This window comes from Pseudophryne corroboree, chromosome 3 (genome assembly GCF_028390025.1).
Source record: "Pseudophryne corroboree isolate aPseCor3 chromosome 3, aPseCor3.hap2, whole genome shotgun sequence".
Taxonomy (NCBI): domain Eukaryota; kingdom Metazoa; phylum Chordata; class Amphibia; order Anura; family Myobatrachidae; genus Pseudophryne; species Pseudophryne corroboree.
Genome location: NC_086446.1, coordinates 402,521,826 through 402,536,776, shown reverse-complemented (window position 1 = coordinate 402,536,776; position 14,951 = coordinate 402,521,826). Strand labels below are relative to the sequence as shown.

The window sequence follows — 14,951 nt, the reverse complement described above, 5'->3', positions numbered from 1 at the left end:
AGATCACTACCTCATAACAGCCATTCTGAATAGAAAAAAATAAATATTTAATGGATTTGTATAGCTCTAAATGATGCTGGATATGCTGCATATATTTGCAGCTTCAGCCTGATACTATTAATATTGCTAGACAATTGGGAGGGAGCAGACAGGTTTGCCTGGTGTTATAGTACTTTTTAGGCCAAGGATTAAAAATGTAATTCAGCTGCAGATATTGCTGTTACTGCTCACCCACATTACCTTAGTGGTTGCAAGGGATCAGTGGTGTAATTCAAGATAAAAAGGTAAATTGTGGAGAGGGTCTCACTGATAATTCATATGAAATGTTTGCATTTCTATCCATGTAGGACAGTGAATTGGGAGGGAGGTGATGTTTGTGCTTTCTTATTGCTCCGTGGTGTCACACCTCCCCTATTCAACACTTGCAATATACCCCGGGCCAAAATCTAGCCTTGCCAAACACTGTGGGGTATATTCAATAAGAGTCGGGTCCATTCCGACATGCAGTTGTCGGAATGGATCAGACAACCCCTATTCAATGGACGGCCAAATCAGACTGTCTGAATTGGCCGTACACAGGGTCCTGTCCTGTCCTGCGCTGACAGCAGCAGCCAGGGGTGCAGATGGCGGCGGGCGTGAGCGGGGCGGCGTCGGGAGCAGAGATCGACGGCCGGCGGGAGGAGCTGGCTGTGGGGGGACATGTCTGCGGCGGCAGGGGAAGGCGCTGCAGGGAGAGAGGTGCCTGACCGGGGGACACTTGTCTCCTCACCTCAATCTGACTTGTTTTCAAGTCGGATTGAGTTTGTCGGAAAGGGGGCCAAAACCTGTCGGATTTGGCCCCCTTTCCGACAGAAGCACGTGGATCGGCGGCTATTCCGCCGATCCATGTGTTTTCCGACAAGTCGGGAATTCCCGACTTGTCGGAAAAATCAGCCCCTATTGAGTAAGTCGGAAACCCCTTTCCGACATATTTCTGTCGAAAGCTGCCGTCTTTTCGACAAGACGGCAACTTCCGACAGTTATTGAATAGACCCCTGTATATCAGACCTGAACACTATGGGGGGTATTCAATTAGTGGGTAATTGTCTCACCGGGGGTTATTCAATTAGCCCCGATAAGCCGGTGCATCACGCAGCTTATCGGGGAATTTGTTTCACCTGTCTCAAGCAGGCAGGGGCGTCGGAACAGGGGGACAAGGGGGCAGCTTGCCCCCCCCCCCCCCCCCAAATATGACAGAGGCGCAGGGGAGCCGACGCTGCTCGCTCAGCAATGCATACAAAGCAGGGAGGCGCTCTCCCTGCTTTGCTACCCTGCTGCTGCGCCTGTCAAACTGCATGACAGCTAGTGGCAGCGCTGGCCCCCTGTAGTGCCGCTCACTCCCCCAGTGTGCGGCCTCTGCCCACACACTGCTACGCTGCCGCCGCCGACTTCCCCTACTGCCGCGCCGTTTTGGGGGCGTGGCCTAATCGCGGGAGGCGTGGCCACACCCCTTTATGGAAAAAGTGGTGGTGGTGGGGGAATCTGTGCAGTGCCTGACCCCTGACTGAGTCCCTAGCCCTGGCTCAGCCCCTCAGCCAGGGTCAATTCGAGGGGGGGGGGAATGTGATCAGTGTGATCACCCCCACCTATACAGGAAAAGGCAGGGGCTGAAAAAGAACAGCAGCCTATCTGCCTCACAGCACACTGCAGCATGTGCTGTGCTGCCAACATGAGAGCTTATGCTGTTGCCCAGTAAGGAGGGAGAGGGGTGGGAGTGCAGTGCACCAGGGCCCCCGGCAGATCTCTCTATCAGTCCCAGGTCCGGGTAATTAGTACCTGCTTCACCTCCTCCCCCCCAACCCTACTCTCGCCGTCACTGACGACATAGAATGGAGCCGCTGCTGCTGGAGTAACGGAGCCTGCGAGACGCCGGAGGCGGAGAAGAGAGCGGAGAGTCATCGCCTGAGCCGGGACCTCCTGCAGTTACTGGGGCCGCACTGTGGAGGGAACGAGGGCATAGGGGGTTATTCAGAGATGTACTTGGCATAGGGGGTTATTCAGAGATGAAAGCAGATTGCTGCATACGCAGCCAGATCTGCATTCATCCCTGCACATGCTGAGGGCCCCCCCAGCACAGGGCAAAGCCGCCGAGCATGTGTAAGGCTGCCTCCCGATGCATCCGCAATTAGATTGCGGACACATCTGATTTAAGGTTGTGTTGGCTGGCTGCGCTGTCAGGCGGTCAGCAGACGTTTTTATTGGGGGAGCGTCTGTGTGTGACGACATGCAGCCGCCCAAAAAATGGTCCCGGCCTGCCCCCGTTTTTCCGTCACCACCCTGCCTTAATCCCGCTACGATGTCACCTGTCAATCACACTGTGGTTGCATCCATCGGAGAAGCGACCACAATGTGTATGGCCTCACGCCCACTGCACAGTTTGCTGCCACCAACAAACTGCGCTGCGGGCCGCTTTTGCGGCGGGGTCTGAATGACCCCTATAATGTGTATAATGGGCTGTACCTGCCAAATCTGTATAATGGGCTCTAGCTAGATAACGTGTATAAGGGACTCTACCTGGCATAAGTGTATAAGCAGCTCTACCTGGCATAACATGTATAAGGTGCTCTATTGTGGCGTAACATGTATAAGAGGCTTTTACTCTGGCATAACTTGTATAAGTGGCTCTCCTGTGTGGTGTAACGTGTATAAGGGTACTACTGTGCAGTGTAATGTGAATAACGGAAACTTCTGTGCGGTGTAATGTGACTAACGGACACTACTGTACAGGGTAATGTGAATTGGTCCTATTCTTTGGCTCTATATTTTTTTCGTGCACCTTCGGCGCACACTGTCCCTGTTTTCAGCATGGCGGGTACCAAAGGAAACTTTCACCCTGAGCTCCTCAAGGTCTAGAACTGGCCCTGTCATCAATTTTTTTTTTTTTTTTAAACTATCTTTTTCTTTTCAAATGCAAAATGCCCCCAATTCAATACAGAGGAGGTGGCGCTGAAACATACCTTTGCTCAGGGCACCATGGCACCTAGCTATACCTCTGATAAGGACTACTACTGTATGTGGGCATTGTGTATAAGGGATAGTACTGTGTGGCGTAACATGTATAAGGGGCATTACTGTGTGACATAATGTGAATAAGGGGCACTATTTTGTGGCATAATATAAATCAGGTGCACTACGTTTGGGGTAATGTGAATAAGATTGTAATACTGTGTGGCATAATTTGAATTGCCTGCAGATCCACGTGGGCGGCATCTCCTTTAAAAACAGCCTGCTACCGCAGGGTGCTGTGTCCTCCTATCTTCGTTCGTTGTGTCCTAGCCACCGCCGGCTGTCTTTCCTTCACAGTTGCATTACTGAGAGGAGGCGTGGCTATGGTCCCGGGATGTCCCAGCCTGGCCACGCCTTCTCCCAGTAATGCATCTGTGAAGGAGAGACAGCCGGTGGTGGCTAGGACACACCGAAGATAGGAGGACACAGCACCCTGCGGTAGCAGGCTGTTTTTAAAGGAGATGCCGCCCGCGTGGATCTGCAGGTAAGCGCTCATCCGCACAGCGGTGGGGGGCTAAAAAGGTAGAGGAGGCCGGCACCAGGGGGCGCCAAAATAATTTTTTTATACGCCCCCCCCCCCAACCTAAAAACATTCCAGCGCCCCTGCAAGCAGGCAAAGCGAAATCCCTGAAAACAGTCCTATTTTCGCACACAGGTTTCACTGAACCTGTGTGTTTTTGGGTGAATTTTTTTTTTTTTTTCAGGTGACCTAATTGAAAAAAAACCCCATTGAAGAAACATCAGGAAAAATCACGAAAAACTTCATTTTTTCACTCCCGATGCTTCTTTGTAGGTAATTGAATACCCCTCTATGCCTGAAATGTTTTAGATGTATTCTTAAAATATGGCCATCATGCTCTCTGTAATCACCCCACAGCAGGCATCCATCTAAGGAGGGAGTGGATTCTCATACTGCGTAAACAGGAAGTGATTGACGGGTATTGATCTGCATACATGCACTGGTAGTCTCTCACATATGCTGGGCCAGTCTAACAGCAGTCTCAGCTGTTTGGCCTGAATTATTAGCATGAAGTGAAAGATATAGCATTGGATACACCTCTGTGTAATGTAGTGTAAAGCTAATACTTTAGATTTTTATAGAGCTACACTGGAATTTCAGGGCCACTCTGGTACATTTCTGGAGTTTTTGTGGTGCATTCATGTAGTTTAAGGACTTTACCAATGTATCATGTGGGATGGTAAACATAACAAACCGTTTCAGAAAGGATAAGTAATCAGAACAAGCCTGGGTGACAGATTCATGAAGCAAGTTACCAGGAAAGGCTATACACTTTCACACACAGAATAAATGCTGGGAATTCTCCATATAATACCTGTTGGTGCTGGCCTTCCGTGATAAGGTTCCACTTGGTGAAGCGGGTGGGGTTTGGTAAATGAAATTGTAATCCGAGTTCTTCAGATCGTGTATCACCTGTGGAGAGGAAAAATGTAAGGGCACAGCGTCACTTCTCACGCTTCTTCTGTTAGATCAGGATGCAGATTAGGCTCTGCATTGTTCACAGACTACCAATTTACCAGACACAAATCAAATCATATATAATGAAATGATTTTGCTACTTAATGATGTTGCCTACACATAAATACAGCCTCATCAGCAACTCATTAGGAGCCAGTGATGTTACTTTGTGCTTCTAGCCCAAGTAATATTATAGGGGTTGACGTATCAAGCAGTGAAAAGAGTGGAGAAGTTGCCTATAGCAACCAGTTTTTCATTTTATGTAATGTACTTGATACTACAAAGCTGATTGGTTGCTATGGACAACTTCTCCACTTTTCCATTCTTTTTACTGCTTGATACATCAACCCCATAATTTCTAGCAAAACAATGGGATTAATTATCATAAATATTAGTTCAGAGCACAATATGACTGCATCTGCTATATGGAGGTAATGAGTACAACTCAAATGGAGTGTGCATGCTGACGGACAATAGTGATGGTATAGCTCCTCAATTACAAATGACAATGTACAAGAGGTGCATCCCATACTGCTTTGCATTACAGAACAAAAAAAAAAAAACAAAAAAAAAAAAAGGTGTCTCTCTATAGTGATCAGATGCACTACTATAAACGCATACCTCCCAACATGACCCTCTCCAAAAAGGACACAATGCTCTGCTTCTAGACTTTTCTCTTAATTTATGATTGCCAGCACCTGTGTTATTTATTTATTTATTTATTAACAGTTTCTTATATAGCTCAGCATATTACGTTGCGCTTTACAATTAAGGCCCGTACACACTGGTCGATATATCGGCCGTTCTCTTGAACGGCCGATATATCGCGGGAGCGTCGGCCAGTGTGTACGGCCGATACGTCTGTGAACTCCGTCGTTCACAGACTTATCGCGTCGGCCGCGCAGCACAGCCGACGGCCAATATATCTACCGATATATTGGCGCATCGCTGTGTGTGTACGGGCGGTCACACATGCTGCGGCGGTGATCGACAGCTGAACTGGGCGGGCGTGTGTACACGCCCGCCCAGTTCATGATGTCAGTCCCCGACGGATCGGGCAGTGTGTATGCTGAACACACTGTCCGATCCGTCCATAGATATATCTGCAGATCAATTGATCTGCAGATATATCTACTAGTGTGTACCCACTTTAAGAGCAACAGTAATAGAACAAAACTGGGTAAAAACAGACAGACATAGAGGTACTGTAGGAAGGCCTTGCTCGCAAGCTTTCAATCTATAGGGAAATAGCATCTATCCTTGTGTATCTATGCCTATCTATTGCATAATGGTCCACCAGATTGCTAGGTTCTTAATGGGTTGTATGATGATACCCCGCAATGTTGGCCAAGTGTCAGGAGGGTGTGAGAGTAAAGAAAGATGTAATTAGATAGGGAAGCACTGAAGGTTATGTGGGTGGGTCTGGAATTTGATAGGCTTGTCTGAAGAGGTGAGTTTTCAGGGAACGTTTAAAGGTTTGGAGACTGTGTTGAACAGGTTAATGGATAAGAAACGTGTTTCAGCACAGGTGATGGCAATCATAAATTAAGACGGAAGTCCAGGAGCAGAGCATTCTGTTCCTCCTGGAGAGGGTCATGTTGGGAGGTATGTAAAGTATAATTCTGCCCAACACTATAAACGTTGTTCTGGGAGGAATTAGGCAACCCAAAGTAACAAATTTTCATTATTACGTTGATTTGGTGAACCCTTAAAAACACTGTAAAGGTGTGAGCAGTAGGTTCTCCTCCCCTTTTGCTTCAGTGGGATTAGGTGTTATCATAGAAAGTAAAACTGTACTGTATTTTAGGTCACCTGACTTCACCAAAACTACATTTTGTGGATAGACTCAAGTCTCTGCGCAGTACCAACCAGGAATCTTTTCATGTGTCAGTGTTATACTGCCTTCTATGCGCGTTTGCCGACAAGGTACCAGCCTGACTGTCTCAGAATAAAATCCCTCAGTTGGTATGCAATCATATGGGGGAATATAAATAAGGGCGGAAAAATAAAAAATAATTTAAAAAACCATGGCGCAGGGTTTTATCCGCAGCAGCGGTTTATTGCTATTCAATTAGAGGACAGAAAATGAGACGTGTTGATTTAGTCTTTTTTTCACACACCTCCAGAGCGCAATTTTTAGGAAAAATCAATGGGACTTGCTCTGGCACCCCGGCGACTAATTAAGAAACTGGAAGTTTCCAATTAGCTTAGTCTAATTATTCCCCTGCCGAAGTGGTGTCTTCTCCTCCAGCATCGGGATCCGGTCCTTTGCAGCAACAGTTCGTATGATGGGTGTGTGTGTGTGTGTGTGTGTGTGTGTGTGTGTGTGTGTGTGTGTGTGTGTGTGTGTGTGTGTGTGTGTGTGTGTGATCCCACTGGCAGCAGCAGCTGGGAGAACTACATTTCCCAGCAGCCCCCAAACCTTCCAGAATACCCCTCCCCAGTGCAAAGATTGAGATACATGTTCAGAGCTGAAAACCCCACGACCAGTATTATTATTAAATTGGATACCACGGGTATTGGATCGTGTATACCTGCGGTACTCCAAAATTGGGCGCAATGAGTGCAAGGATGTTTTGCTCACCAGACCTCACGCCAATTGAATTTCTCCCACAATGTCACCGATTACCAGGTCATTAATGTCAACACAGTCATTTCCAGGCATGTAAGCGGTGGGGACAGAACAAGAATCTCAACATTACATCTGTGTCAAGATGCTGACTGTGTCAACATGCTGACTGTTGACATCATCAACAGGCCGACTTGTTAGCTGCAAGAGCACCAACAGCTGGGACAAAATCAGTAGAGCAGATGAGACTATTTTCAGATAACAGTACAACAGCGACAGTCTTTCTAAAAAAGCACAGAAAGTTTTACATAGAAATGTTTTACTCCATGATACATCGTATATGACAAGTATACTATATACAACTTCCCTCAAGATTGTTGAAAAAAAGGATTAACCTCACCTGTTCACTCAAAGGGGGCAGTTTATTTGGTTCAGCAGTCAGATTTGTCAGGTCTTCTAGGATAGTCTGTAAATGCGTTATTTCTCCCAGCATGCCTATCTCCTCGTCCTATTAATACATAAATAGTAACTAATCACATGAACTGTCAACATCCAGTGACACTTATTATGGTTGATCCAGACCATGGACCAAAACAGTGCAATTATTATTTAGCATTGTTGTGGAACTAAAAGTCCATGAACACCAGTAGGCAGCGCTTGCGGAGACTCTTAGTGCTATAACAAATGAGGAATCAACACGGACAGATCCATTAGCTGTCAGAGCAAATGGCTTATGTTCAAAGCACAGTGGGATTAAAAACTAATAAAATGTTAAACAATATTAGAACATATGTAAAACACTGACACCTACATGCATCAACTGTAATGTGTCATTTCATGCGGAGGGAAACATCTCCAGCTATTATGCTTGTTACTGTTCAACTGAATTTAAGAAGGGAACAACACAGGTATGGTAAAAACAGGAGTGACTATACAAACCCAGAGTTTCAGACCAGAAAAAGTATCACATGGTTGCTACGTGTAACGGCCACCATGTTATGGAAGAAGAGGCAGCACTAAGAACAGTGAGGTGCAGTCAGCGTACACAGAGCCTCTCCTGTCATCCTCCAGTACACTCCATAGTTGCGAGTATAAAAATGATTTGAATAATACAAAGATATTAATAATTTATAAATATCATTTTAATATTATTTATATAATCTTTGTTATTCTAATCATTTCTTATAGTCAAAACTCACCACCAAATCGTATGTGTGTGTAAATCTGGCTCAGATACTAGCCAGTACCTCACCAGCCATTGACCACACTTTAAGATATTATGCTCTCTGACTGCCTCAATGACACTGCCAGGTTATATGTAGGTATATTTCTGCATAACAGAAGGGATTATTATCCTGAAAAAGAAATCCGTGGTTAACCAGTACATGCCAAGTATTCTATTTCCCCTAGTGTACTAACACCCATCTACTTCCTTTTCGTAAAATAACTCTCCCTCTAATTACTAAGGGTGGTCTTCAGTTTGCCGGCTGTCGGGATCCCGGTGCACAGTATACCAGCGCCGCAATCCCGACAGCTGGCATACTGACACCTTTTCTCCCTCTTGGGGGTCCACGATTCCCCTGGAGGGAGAATAGATAGCGTGGGGCGGTGCCCGCAGCGTGGCGAGCGCAGCAAGCCCGCAAGGAGCTCATTTGCGCTCGCCCAGCTGTCGGTATGCCAGCAGTCAGGATTCCGACGCTGGTATGCTGGCCGCCGGGAGCCTGGCCGCTGGCATACCATACTACACCCCTTACTAATACACTTGCTGTGCTCCTGTTTCTTCTTGTTCTATTTCTTTTCTTTAACCTAGACTGTTTTAGGCCTGTACTTTTTTTTTTCTAAACCTTTCATACAGTATATTCAAAAGTTTCTACTGTATCCCCCTTCTAACATATTTGCGTCAAGCTATACTAATGGAGTTATTTCAGTCTTGCCTGGTAAGTTTTGTTGTGTAGACCATACACCATTTTATTTACCTTTGTTTGCACAATCTGTAATTTACAGATGTAGCCATGCTCATCTTGCTGCATGGTGTGCCAGGCTGTGACTATTCATAACTGGGGACAGCTAAATCAATTTCATTATCTATTAATGGCACAATCGCAGGCTGCGAATCGTCGCAGGCCGGCATGACATGCAGTAAGCCATGTTGCAGCATGCTGCATCGCAGCAAAGATGAGCATAGCTGCTCCTAGAGATATGGCTGCCAGAATGGAATTCTACAACAGGTTACACTAATGTCCGACATGGAGCAGAGGTGGAACTACCGCCAATGTATTACATCGAAGCCCACAGCAGTAGTATGAGTGGTACTAATAATGAGTCAACGGGACTCATTAAAGTACTCCAAGTATGCAGCCAGCTGTAGGCCATAATGAAGAAGGAGAAGGCAGACTGGGGGCCCTCCCCTTCCTTCCCCTCCTCTGACACTGCTGCTTTTGAAGGGGATCTGCTATCTGATCTCGACATCCCTTGCACAAAAGTCTTACGAGAGGGCGATGCTTCCCCAGGGCCATCTTTATATCAGTGGGGGCCCCTGGGCAGAGCAATGCACAGGGCCCCTAGGGAGTCGGAAGGAGTTGCTATCATCAGCTGTGATGTCTGGGGAAGAAGTGTGTGTGTGTGTGTGTGTGTGTGTGTGTGTGTGTGTGTGTGTGTGTGGGTGTTTGGTGAAGTGGCAGCTCTGATGTCGGGTGTGCTATCAGCTGAGGTGCTGTCTGCGTCAGAGGTTACAATGACTGGGGAAGGGGAGATGTGCTATCAGCTGGGGCTGCTCTGTACTTTGATGTTCAGGGGCGGTGGGATAGTGAAGTGCTGGCAGAGGCAGGGACCCTGGCATTCCCCTGTTGTGTATAAAGCAGAGGCCTGCCATGTCTAAGGGAGTTGGGATGCAGGGCCTGGTCATGTTCACCAGCAGTGCTGGTTGTGAACAAACGGCTTAGGACAGACACCTGCAATGTCCAGAACTCAAACACCATCAGCAAACGTGGATTTGGAAAGTAAAGTGTAGAAGGTGAGCTTTATACTCTCTTGCCTCTCTGCCTGCTCTACTAATTGATATTAATGCTGCAGGCTATACCCTGCATGTGTCCTACGGTAATAACTTGCACTTCCTGCACTGATAACACTTTGGAATGTAACTTTAAATTTGATTGTTTTACGGACATTTTTTAATTCAATGCTTCACCTTATAGCCCCTATACAGCTGCAGCAGTGATCCAACTGGGAATCGGGGAAATGAAACATGTTTAATATTCCAGATTCCCACACCTGGCCATTGCTGGAATTGCAGCAGTAATTTGCGGCTGTATGAGGGCCATTAGTTGATGCCCGTTATTGAAGTAGACCCTATATCCTTTAGGCAACGTGACATACCTGTAGAGGCGCAAAAGCCGTACAATGAGGTATATTTAGTAACAGTCCATCAAGCTGTTCCTTATAGGAGCCAATCATCAATTTACCTAAATTAGGTTAAGGATCCCCCAAGATGTACTATGGAGAGATCGCAGCAGAGATATCAGATCTCTGCAGCGGTCCCTCTATTAAGTGCAGCCCCATAGAATTCAATGGGGCTGCTGTGCTACCGGATTTACCAAATCCAGAATGCAAAGCATTCCAGAGCATGGCTCGGATAGGATAACACCATCGACAAAAACGTTACTCTATAATAGTCTATGGGTTACTATTTCGCACATTTTTCCCTATACGCTGGCCCCGTGACGCATGCTCCAGCCGTATGCAGACTGTAATAAAAATGCTCCTATGTCATTAGTCAGAGATTGACATGCTGTATGCCAAAGTTTTGTTACCAACACTGAAGTGCACATATGCAATAGCCTGTAATGTATCAGTAATGAGCTTTTATCTAAAATTAGCTCACTAAAGCAAACGTCTGCCCAGGGCCGTCTTTTCGTATGGGCTCAATGGGCTCTTGCCCAAGGGCCCCAGGAGTATAAGGGCCCTAGGCTGATAGCTGAGGGTCTCCTCTTTCCAGGGGTACCAGATTTTTGAAAATCGGCCCTGGGGAACCGGAGATATCTGACTTGAAAAGCAGTGGCCCCCATCCAAGCCTGTTAATTGCACTTCCCAGCCAGATATCTCGGGTTCTGTCTGATTTAGAGTTTTTCTGAAGGTATAGTCCTAAAGCTGTGACTCTCCCCTTTTGGTGGACACTGGCAGCTTGTCTCTATTATGCCCAGAACCAGAGATATCAGCCTTCCAGCAGCTGGTCCCTGCTCCAGCTCCACATGCCTAATATGCAGTATTAGATTTTCGTTGGTGAATTGCTCTGGCTCCTGAACTCTGATCCCCAAGTCCACAGTCCCTCCTAAAAGGTGGGACTCTCTAGTGTTTTATCCCATTGAAAGCTTAGAAATCTATTTCCAGGGACTTGAGATATCTGCAGTAAAGCAAGTTGCCATTCCACCGGAAAATGATAAATATTAAGCCCACTCCACTATCGACCCTCCCCTACGTATTAAACACCCCTTACCACGCTGGAAGTCATGTACCAGGGCTTCTTCATTCAGCCTAAAGCCCCCTTCTACAGTTTAGTATTCTCCTTCCTGCCCCATCTGTGCAGTAAAGGAGTAATTAGCAGAACTGCTCCAGGTCCCGCAGGACATCAAACCTGCTGCTGATAGCATCCCCCACCCCTACTGCTGAAGGATGGGTAGGGGGCCCAGTGCATTGCTGTGCCCAGGGGCCTACACTGCTGTTAAGGCGGCCCTGCGTCTGCCTGCAATGATTTAATGCATGTTTGGGCAATATTGATAAATAGTTTTTCTAGACAAATATACTCTAAAATCAATAGGATAGTTGTCAACTGTACCTAATTTAGCTGGACAGTAATACAGTAGGTTTTAAAGATGTTGATCTGGTCTTTATTTCAACTGCCCTTACGTTGCCTGCAGTATTCATCAGACTGTGCTTGTGTGAGCCGCCACTGCCAGGTAGGGATCCAGAAGATCTCAGGAGACTACAATTTTTATTTGTATTGCACTTATTACACTATACAGAATGTCACATATAAAGAATTCTAAAAAAAAAATAATTAAATTTGTAATCTATGTCCACATTTTTGCGTAGCGGGCGCCTAAAGCAAAATTTTACCCCTGGGCCCACCACTTGCTGGTTCCGCCACTGACACATCACTACAATATATTTCTGCTATAATTCCTCTCCCCATCTCCATAGCCCCCCTATTGGTTTGCTACATTGTTTACTTAAAATGTAAAAGTCACCTACAATGGTGACGCCTGAATCCCTTTTCTTCTCCGTAATTGCTACGTTTGCACCATTAACACTATATTCTGTCTGTGGGGTTTTGACACACAAGCACGAGTCGGCAGTTTTCACAATCAACTACTTGTCACACACTGAACTATACTTCCAACCTACCTTAGCCAGTCCTTTTATTCTCCCTGCCCCTTTCCGATGTGTACAGCCATTACATATTCTTGTGTCATGTACATAAAGGCTTTCCCATCAAAACAATTGCTAATGTCACCAAAGAGATCAAAAGGACTGGTCAAAATACAAGATCTTGAGATTCCCCTAGTAACATTTCCAGTCTATGAAGGTACTTTATTTACTTCAACTCTACTGCCTGCCTTTCAACCAATAGACAGGCAATTTATCTATTACTCATCAGTGTGTGACTGTGTCAGATTTGAGGAAGAGCTAGATGAGCTCAGCACTTACCAAAACAGGCTTCAGGAAAGAGATGAACATACAGAAGCGCCCTCGTTCCTCTACCAGAGCTCGATAAACAGCCCTTTTCTCTGTTTCTTCAAGTAGTATGTACTTATCATTCACATCCTGCAGAACACTATCCAGCTGCATGCGCGCATCATCTTTACCTGTGGGAGCAGCACAGTGATATCAGATATTGACACCTAAGACAAGACATCAGCAGACAGGTGAAAACAGAAGCGGATGTGCCGAATCCATTATGCAGGCTCTCCAATTCTTTCTTTTGCCTTCACGCAGATATTTTTTATATGCATACATGCACACACAGAAACAGAAAACTAAAACAATGTAGTATTTTAAAACAACTAAAGTGCCCCAAGGAAAAATAGAGACATTTTAAACATGAAGGGTTCCAGGGTCTATATTCTTACTAGTTGTAGGAGATATGAGGGCCCATCAAATTTGTTTTTTCAGCAAAAATCAACACATGAAGCATAACTCCTACAGGCCGTAATAGAAGTAATGGATCACCCCCAAAAATCTGTTAGTATTCTTTTCTGCTTCAGTAGATCACATAAATGATCTCTAATATGTAAACAGGGTGTAGAATCACTAACTTCCTGCAGAGAAGCAGAAGCAGCACACATCACTAACTTCTCAAAGCGAACCCGAAATCCTTCAGAGAGATGTGGAAAGTCCTTTAATGCAGTTGGATACGTTAGCCTCACCATTCCAACACATAATATTACCTGGTGTATCTTTATCAAGGTCTTTTCCTGCTGCCACTCAGTAGGAAGCTGGTGATTCACACCCTATTTTTGTATTGGGGATTTTACTTTCTTTTACTTGTGTTTTGTGCAAGTAGAATATTTATTGACATTTGCATTCCAACTCATTTGATGGTATTAGGAGACAACTTTCCCTCTCATTTACATGTGACCTTATGTGGGAGTTCTGAAGTAGAGAAGAATACCAACATATGTGTTTGATGGACCATTAGTCCTATTACAGCCAATAGGAGTATATACACGTTTCTCTCAAGGTGTGGATTTTCTCTTCACTTTTTCTGAAAAAGTTTATTTGATGGGCTCCCATTTCTCCTATTGGTAGTAAGAGTATATACACTGTATCCCTTCCTTGTCTGGAACTATTTTTCCTTGGGGAAGTAAGAGGAATTTACAACACAGAACTTTCATCATATTTTTATGTTTTAATGGAGGCCTTTAATTTCTGCTATAAAATATAACACTGGTATATTCAATTCCTGTCGGACCGTTCATTATTGAATTTGAGGGCGTTTTCAATTACTTTTGCCCCGTTTTCGCCCATGCCAATCCAAACTTTTTTTAAAGTTGAATTGGCAGGATGGGGGATACGAGACCAAAAAAAAAAAAAAAAAAAAAAAAAAAGGGAGAAAATGCCCACAAATTTGCCAAAACAGGTGGATTGGCAGCGATCCACCTTTTTTCGACAGTGGAGGAATTTCCCAAGAGTCGAAAAAAAGTGCACTTATATTGAAGAGGGTGAATCGAAAGTCACCCTAAAAACGGCAAAAAGTGCATATAACCCTTAAGCTGTGTACACGGTGAGATTTTTTTCTTACGATTTTGACTATATAGTCAAAATCATAAGGAAATGCGATGTCGATGCACGGTCGGCGTCGTAAGCCTAGACAGACTGCAGGTAAATCAATTTTGACTATCGTAGAACAGATAGTCAAAATTGATACTTAGCCAAAAATCTGACAAAGCCAGTATCGCAAGCACAATCATTATATGCTTGCAATACCAGCCTAGTCCCTATCGCACAGTGAGAATCGGGGTTAGACCGAATCTCACCGTGTGTATGCACCTTTAGGGGTATATGCAATTGCGGTCGAATTCCCGAAAATGTCGAAAAACGGAACATTTTCTAAAAAAAATAAAAAATAAAAAAATCGACAATGCAATTCAGTACTTTTCGTCAAAAAAACAGGCATTCCAAATTCGACTTTTTGAAATTCGACATTTCTGCAATGGTACAAATGCGGCATTTCGACAAAAGTATATTCAATTGAAGATTGTAAATTCGACAACAGTGCTTTTAGATAGTAAATTCGTCATTTTCAATCCGCCACACTTTGCTGGCGGAATCTAATAAAAAATTTTAAAAACATTTTTTTTTGGT

At 45.0% G+C, this 14,951-nt stretch overlaps 1 protein-coding gene across 4 annotated transcripts in view; it reads right to left on the bottom strand.

Moving 5' to 3' along the window:
* The window catches only part of LOC135055730 (protein MTSS 1-like), a 303,282-nt gene that overhangs the window by 38,522 nt on the left and 249,809 nt on the right, over positions 1-14,951 (bottom strand). For 3 of the 4 annotated variants that reach the window (XM_063960119.1, XM_063960120.1, XM_063960123.1), the window contains 3 exons: positions 12,795-12,952; positions 7,492-7,599; positions 4,380-4,477 (listed from right to left, as the gene is read on the bottom strand). In XM_063960119.1, coding sequence (XP_063816189.1) covers positions 4,380-4,477; positions 7,492-7,599; positions 12,795-12,952 — 364 coding nt within the window. The remainder of the gene's footprint in view (positions 1-4,379; positions 4,478-7,491; positions 7,600-12,794; positions 12,953-14,951) is intronic. The other variant, XM_063960121.1, reaches the window with a different exon arrangement.